General features: G+C 44.3%; 1 protein-coding gene across 8 annotated transcripts in view; it reads left to right on the top strand.

The window, feature by feature from the left end:
- plekha6 (pleckstrin homology domain containing, family A member 6) overlaps positions 1–8,179 on the top strand; it is a 67,796-nt gene that overhangs the window by 39,906 nt on the left and 19,711 nt on the right. For 6 of the 8 annotated variants that reach the window (XM_074670807.1, XM_074670764.1, XM_074670772.1 and 3 more), the window contains 3 exons: positions 5,843–6,036; positions 6,755–7,267; positions 7,361–7,838. In XM_074670807.1, coding sequence (XP_074526908.1) covers positions 5,843–6,036; positions 6,755–7,267; positions 7,361–7,838 — 1,185 coding nt within the window. The remainder of the gene's footprint in view (positions 1–5,842; positions 6,037–6,754; positions 7,268–7,360; positions 7,839–8,179) is intronic. The other 2 variants (XM_074670790.1, XM_074670820.1) reach the window with 1 other exon arrangement.

The raw sequence follows: 8,179 nt of genomic DNA, 5'->3' as shown, positions 1-8,179 counted from the left end.
ATTTAAATCATTTGCCTTTAGATATCACAGTAGAGTCTGTTTCAGGGAACCCTCAGGCTAATTTAAGTGTCAAAAGTCTCCGAACAGCATCGGTCTTAAGGTACCCTTTAGTATCTGCTTCAGTTAAGGGTCTGTTTCATATTACCCTGTGGTATCTGTTAAAGTTAAGGGTCTGTCTTAAGGTACCCTGTATCATATGCTTCAGTTAAAGATCTGTATCAAGGTACCCTTTGGGATCTGTGTCAGTTAAGAGTCTGTCTCATGGTACCCTGTGGTATCTGTGTGTTAAAGGTCTGTCTCAAGGTACCCTGTGGTATCTGTCTCAGTTTAGGGTCTGTCTCATGGTACTCTGTGGTTTCTGTGTCAGTATAGAGTCTGTCTCAAGGTACCCTTAAGTATAAGTGTCAGTTTAGGGTCTGTCTCATGGTACTCTGTGGTATTTGTTAAAGTCAAGGGGCTGTTTACAGGGTACCTTTTAGTATCTGTATTAGTTAAAGGTTTGTCTTATAGTTCCCTATGGTATCTGTTTCACTTTATGGTCTGTCTCAAGGTACCTTGTGGTATCTGTTTACGTTAAGGGTCCTTTACAGGGTACCCTTTAGTATCTGTATCAGTATAGTGTTTGACTTATGATACCCTGTAGTATATCTTTAGTTTAGGATCTGTATCAAGGTACCCTGTGGTATCTGTGTCAGTTTAGGGCCTGTCTCATGGTACCCTGTGGTTTCTGTAACAGTTTAGAGTCTGCCCCATCTTTTAGGCATTTATGATTGTTGTGATACGTAGTGATCAGGTTTATAATCAATGTTATAACCCTTTTTTTAGATAATTAGATAAAAACTTGTTTGTTTCAAGGTACCCCTTGGAATCATTTTTAGTAAACTGTACTACCAACCTCATTTGATAAAGGATTTGAACATGTGTCAAAGTTTTAATGTTGGTTTCACAGCACCCTTTAGTATCAGAAAATAATCTGTTTTAAGGAAGCAATTGTTCAAGGTTTCTAAGCTTTGTGGTTTAAAGTACCCACCACTGTCATTTTTGATTTGCTCAATTTAGCCCTTGGCCTCAGTTACCTCAGTACCCTTAAGAGTTTGTTTATAATCTGTTTCCTTCAGCTTACAGTGAACATGACTATTTGGGTACTGAAACACCGATCCAAAGATCACTAAAGGTCTATTTCAGATAGCATTTAGTGTCTGCTTTGAGGTACCCCTTAGCTTCCGATTAGTGGCTGTCAACAGTGTGGGTCTGTTTCGAGGTGCCCTTCTTGGTTTTTAACCTGTTGTTGATTAATGTTTCTCCTTTAAATTTGAGAGTTTTCCTGTCCAGCTGTGATCTCTGAGTGAAGATCAGCCGTCAGCAGACTGTCAGCTGAAGTTTTTGTCCTTATCCCTCTGTTAGCGTGTGTTTACGTGCTGGAATAAATCAGCTGATTGTCTGTGTGTCTGAGGGAGCAGCAGCTGATCTACCTCACGTCCAGCTAACTTCTAACCTGTGTCAGAGTCGGTGCACAGACGTGATGGAGTGAAGAATGTCTCACAGGTCTGCGAGCTGCCTCGACATGTTTCTCCCTGGGGTCAGACCTGAGGGTGTTTCAGCTCTCTGCTGCTACTGCTGAAACATAACAGCCACGAGTCAGTCCGAGCTGAGCCGTGTTTACGTCCCTCTTCATCACGTTCCCCAAAAAAACTGTTGATGAATCTCAGTCACAGCTGCTCGTGCTGAGTTAGCCTCTGTTAGCTTCTGTTAGCTTCACTGTTTGAACCATGGAGGACAGAGGTGTGATGTAACAGTGTGTAAACAGAGACCCTGACACACACACACTCTCTCACACACACACACAGCTAGAGTGAGAGATCATTTAGTCAAATGTTTAAAGCTCTAAAAACCTGTTCTCCTCTAGGGGGCGCCACCCTGAGGGCAAACAGTAGATTACAGCTGAACAGAGCGGCCACACTGCAGGATTACACCACAGTCTGACAGTTCACTGAATCAGACACTGTGTGTGTGTGTGTGTGTGTGTGTGTGTGTGTGTGTGTGTGTGTGTGTGTGTGTGTGTGTGTGTGTGTGTGGGTGGGTGGGTGGGTGCGTGTACTGCAGACTGAATGGATGTATTGACTGCAGCTCCTGGAGGCTGGACTTGGCAGGCTGGCAGGACCACACACACACACACACACACACACACACACACACACACACATTGACTGCTCACATTGTGCAGCTCTGTGCCGGGTTATGAAAACTGTGTTGAAGTGATGAGCAGTTATTCCGTGTACAGTTTAGTGCACAGTTAATCAGAGTTAGAGTTTATTAAGTTAGGGTTAAAAAAGTTTGAGTTGAATAGAGTCAGAGTTAATCAGAGTTTTTTAGACTTAATCAGAATTAGTCAAAGTTAAATAGCCTGTCCTGTAAGCTAACTCTCACTTGATGCTAAGTCCGGGATAGCGTGTGAGGAATGGTTAGGTTGCAAAGGGATGAAAGTTTCCTGTTGATTACGGGAAAGTTTCCGTTGCAATAGCTCGGAAATATTGAAATATTTCAAGGTCTTTTTGTCATTAACTTATATAAACGTTTTCAAAAATTCCTGAAATTGTTTTCCATGAAAATAAACAAAAAGCTTTGTTTTCCTATTAATTAACTTGAATGGGATTTTCAGAAATGATGTGAGCACCTTCGATCTGGATTAATCAGAACTTTACTAGAATAGAATAGAATAAAACTTTATTGTCATTGTAGCAAGTACAACGAAATTGAAGTCACAGCAGCAATCAAGAAAACCAAAGTAAGAAAGTGTATAAAAAGTATAAAAAGCTCCATAAGAAAATAGATGCTGACAGCTTGTCCATCATTTTCCAGTCAAAAATCATATTAAAAAGAAATCCATGAATATTAATTTGTTATGTCATTTTAAAATATTGCATTAGACATGTTTGCATTCATATCTGCTCATAACAAAGTAAAATGTTAAATATTTTACAGGTAAATGAGCAGGTAAATGCAGTCAATATATATTCCCTGAAAATTTGCATTAACTCCTGTTTATTTCCAAAAATTCCCACAGAAAGTTTTGTGAATCAGCTGATCTCTCTACATTAACATGTTATTGACCTGAGCACCAGCTGAACCTGTCCACTCTTCAGACTGACGATGTTTTATCTTTAAAAACAGTCTCTCAGCTGCTTCTTCTCTCTGACGTTGATTCATCTTTAGAAATGAGTCAGATGTCTCTGAGTCTCAGCTGTGTTTGATGATTTTCATCAGGAGCAGTATTAGGAAAACTACGGTAAAACATGATGAACTCTCTCGTCTTCCATCCTTTGTCTCACAGCTCTCACTCTTTCCACTCATTCCTCTCGTCATTTCTTTTTCTCTCTGTCTCTAAATCAATGAACAAAGGAGGAAGGACGACCAAGGAGACACACACATGTATACACACATACACACACCCAGCCCCGCCTCTGTTGCTAGGTAACTGCTGCCTTTTACTACTGTCATTTCAGCCAATTACATCACTGGTGTCACAGTGGGGGGCGGAGCTTGTAGGGCTCCACCGTGGAAGGAAGTGACTCTGTTTATGTGTGATATCACTTCCTACACACACACACACACACACACACACACACACACACACACACACACACACACACACACACACACACACACACACATGCTGCTGTAAGGGAGGATGTGATGACAGCAGCATCAGGACCGACTCCAGGTCAGGTTAGATCAGATGAACGTGGATCAGGGTGATGGAGAGTCCTCTGGTCTATGTCTTGGTTTCAGAGCCCCAGTCTGCCCATGTGGGACTAGACTGAGCTCAGGTTGTGACGGCTGTTGTTCAGGCTGCAGAGAGGAAACACTGAGCATTCAGGAAACAGACTCAGACTGAGGGTTCTGCAGCACAAACGCCACGTGTTAACACACGCAGGATCAGGTCTACCATCACAGGTCGTCATCCAGCCATCTGTCTGTTGTAGCATCTATGATAGGGTCTCTGTGTGTGTGTGTGTGTGTTGGTGTGTGTGCTGGCTAAACAAGTCACAGCTCATGTTCAGACCCCAGAGACTATTTCTTAGCATGTGCTGCCCTCTGGTGGCAGCTCTGTGGAGTGACACTAACTCTTTTGTCAGTCTGGATGATGAGCAGGGAAAGTGTCCTCACACTGAACCAATAAAACTTCTGTGTTTGTTATTTCTGTTTTTTAATTCTGAGATGATTTGTAGTCAGTGATGTTTTGATTTTTTTTACATCTGAAACACAAGTGTGAGTGACATTTGACCTTAGACATCACAACCTATTACTCCTCCCCCCTACATGTCTTCCTGAGATGTGGTGCCTTCTGCCCTCCTGTGGTGGTGCAGAGTACAGCAGGTAAAGGTAACCTGTCATGATCATTTGGTGACCTGCATGTCTGCATGATGGCTGCTGTGGATTGGTGCTAACTGGTATTAACTGGTGTTAACTGATGTTGGGTTTTCTACGGAAGTGTTTTGCATTCACTTGAAGATAAAAAAAAAAAAACAACTCAGTTTTTTCAGAGTAATTCATTCTTCGGTTTGTTTTTTTGTGGTAATTAATATTGTTTTTCTGTTTAATATTTTTTTATTGGTTTGTTTTTTTTTGTCATAATTATTATATTGGTTTGTTTTTGTTATAATTATTTCTGTTTTAATGAGTATTTTTTGTGGTAATTAATTTTGTTTTTCTGATTAATTCTTTTTTAATGGTTTGTTTTTTGTTATAATTATTTCTGTTTTTATGAGTAATTTTTTGTGGTAATTATTTTATTTTTTTTATTAATATTTTTTTTTTTGTTTGTTTGTTTTGTTATAATTATTTCTGTTTTTCTGAGTCATTTTTTTTCCTGAAGTATTGAGCTACTTCAAAATCCCGTGAGAACCTCCAACCTGCAGATGACTCCCGTGGATGTGTGGTGGCTCCTGTGTCCCGCACGGATCAAAGATCCTGTTGGGCACATATATGCCTTATCCTTAACTTTCTACCAGCTTTCTAATGTAGAAGCAATGCATTTGTTTAATGGCACATCTTCGTCTATTCCTTAAGTATTACATTGAACAATAGGCTTATATAAAATATAAGGATAAAATCAAATACTTAACAAGGGTATCATACCCTGTGTGGCTAATACCTTACCTTTATTGACCTGGTACGGACCGGTAGAAAGTCAAGGATAAGGCATATATGTTCCGAACAGGATCTCTGATCCGTGCGGGACACAGGAGCCACCACACATCAACGGGAGTCGTCTGCAGGTTGGAGGTTCTCACGGGATTTCTAAGTATCTTGATACGTCAGGAAAAAATTACTCCGAAAAACAGGAAAAAAAAGTAATCTGAAAACAGAATAAAATTACTCATAAAAACAGAAATAATTATAACAAAAAACAAACCAATAAAGAAATATTAATCAGAAAAACAAATTAATTACCACAAAAAACAAACCGAAGAATAAATCACTCTGAGTTTTTTTTTTTTCTTCAAGTGAATGCAATACGCTTCCGTAGTTTTCTGCATGCTGTTCATGAAATCCCTTGGTGTTTGACTGATGCATGCAGGTTTCGGATGCTAAATAAAAGTAGAGCACTAAATTCACGTTTATAAAAGTTTTGCATGAAGACATTTTTTTAATTCCAGGAAAGTTTGATGCATCATTTTTCTGTTTGTAAACAAAAAAAGTCTCAGAGGTCAACGACCTGGAATAACCCCACACTCAGTGACCTGCTGATGATCATGTGCATGATGGGGATGAGGAGGAGGGAGATGATGATGGTGGTGATGGTGGTGATGTCACTGACCCTCTGTGTCTCTGTCTGCAGGTGTGGCTGGAGGGAGAGGAGGAGGAGGAGGAGGGTGATGAAGGTGAGGTGAACAGGTCGGTTGTGTTTTGCGTGCAGGCAGAGCACGCGGGAACCAGGACGTACTTCTTCAGCACAGAGAGCCATGAGGAGCAGGACGACTGGATCAGAGCCATGAGCGAGGCCGCACAGGTTCACCTGGAGGCAGAGCACAGGTGAGTGTGTGCGCTTTAAATGTGACTGTGGCGCCATCTGGTGGAGCTGTCAGGAGGTACAGCTTCACAGTGAACAGGTGATGGTGTTTTTACAGCCTAACAGCCAAAATACACCAGATGTATCAGCTAATATTTGCCGAAAACCTCCACACATTCACGCCTGGATTGGTATTTAATCCAATAAATAAATTAAACACACATTTTCGAAAACTTTAATCCAAAAACATCAAAAGTTTAATTAAAACTTTAGATTATAACTTAATTCATCAGAGTTTAGCCGGAAAACATCAACAAGTATTTCTCAGGATTAAAAACCTCTTTGTTGTTGTAATACTGATACTGACCACTAGGGGCTGAAGCTGTCAGTCAAAAGAGAGCGTTAGTGATTCATTAAGATTAACTTTAGAGTTACCGTTTTTATTTTCTCCCCTCTGCGCTTAAAGATGTACTGCTTCTGACTCACCTGTAGGTCACCTGTCAGCAGCACCTCACCTGGACATCTTGAGGACTGTCTGAGCATGCTCAGTAAAGCTGACTTACATGTGTTACTGCAGAATCCTTCTTGAGCCTAAAACCAAAAAGTGACAATGTGAACCCTGAGCGAGCCAATCAGAGGCAATCTCAGGCTAAATACACTCTGAGGGAAGCTCCACCCCCTAGATTTAAAGTGGCGCCTTAACAGGAAGTCCTCATTCACCTGCCCCTCTTTCTCTTATAGGACGAAGTCAGACGCCACAGATGACATCACCATGGTGACGCAGACACCTGACCCTCCCACACAGACGGAGGCAGAGAATGAAGCCCCCGTCACTAAGACTAACGGCGTGGAAAGCCAGGAGACGCCCATACCCTCCTCCTCCCCCTCTGAGGAGAGACGAGGGGAGGGTGGAGGGGGAGGAGAAAGGGGCAACGAAGGGGGAGGACCCGCTCCTGACCACGCCCCCCAACCACACCACCAACCAAATGGTTGGAGCGACCACGCCCCCCCTAAGACAGGGCCCCCTAGCGATAACAGCAGAACGCCTCCGACCAGGAGACAACCTCCACCTCAGGCGCTCCTGGAGGGGGGCGGGGCCCCGCGGGAACCCCAGCAGGAGAATGTGGTGCTGAGGAGGGGCTTCGTGCCCCGCACGGCCCCTGAGAGGGTGGCCCAGAGGAAGAGCTCCATGGCCCAGCTGCAACAGTGGGTCAACCAGAGGAGGGGCGTGGCCTCCCAGGAGGACCTGAACAGGTATGGTCCATACAGGTGTGTCAGGTGCAGGTCACATGACGCAACCTCTTAAAGTGTCTGAACATGTTGTAACCACACCCTTCCCCCTTTCAGCCCCTCCCGTTATTACCCGGTGGGTCGCGGTATCCCAGCAGACTACTACGGCTACCCCCCTTACATGGAGGACTACCCACTGTACCCACCCGGGGTCCGGCCTGACAGCATCTGCTCCATGTCAGCTGTGGGCGGGTACGACCGGCGCTGGACGGTGGAGGAGAAGCGTCACTCCTTGAGGGACGGCCCCCACCAGCTGTATGGGTCCCACATGCCCAGGGACTCCTGGGGGCCGCAGTACTACGGAGGGATGGAAACCTCCATGAGACGTCTGTCCATCCAGCCCCGCTCCAGGTCCGTGCCCCGGTCCCCGTCCTCGTCCTCAGGGGGGCCGTACTCTCCGGTGCCGCACAGCTTCGCCTCACCGGCTCGATCCCCGTCGATCCGCTTCGACCGCTTCCAGGGACGCATGAGGGACGACGTGATCTACGCAGACCCGTCGGTGTACGGTCTGAGGAGGTCCATCAGCTCGCCCAAGGTAACAGATGAGCGTGTGAGATCAGATCCCGGTCTCACCTTTACCTGAGCTCCAGACTCTGTAGAGTTAAAGAGACGCTCCTCACAGAGACACAGTCAGTCCAGAGATCAGTGTTTTCATGACCCCAGACCATCCTCACCTCACACCCCGTCCTGACAGAGAGCCAGAGCCACACGCACACACATGACACACACACCTGACACACACACCTGACACACACACCTGACAGTGTTATACACACCTGAACACATGCTCGCTCTCAGTTAGGACGCACTGTTCCTCTAACAACTCTCATACATCTTTCCTCCATTCTTCCTTCCTTCCTTTCCTCCCTTCCTTCC

The sequence above is a fragment of the Halichoeres trimaculatus genome, unplaced genomic scaffold (assembly GCF_033239565.1).
Source record: "Halichoeres trimaculatus isolate MK-OKI-2021-1 unplaced genomic scaffold, fHalTri1.1 fHalTri1_scaffold_1, whole genome shotgun sequence".
Classification (NCBI taxonomy): domain Eukaryota; kingdom Metazoa; phylum Chordata; class Actinopteri; order Labriformes; family Labridae; genus Halichoeres; species Halichoeres trimaculatus.
This window is presented reverse-complemented; position numbering and strand designations above follow the sequence as displayed.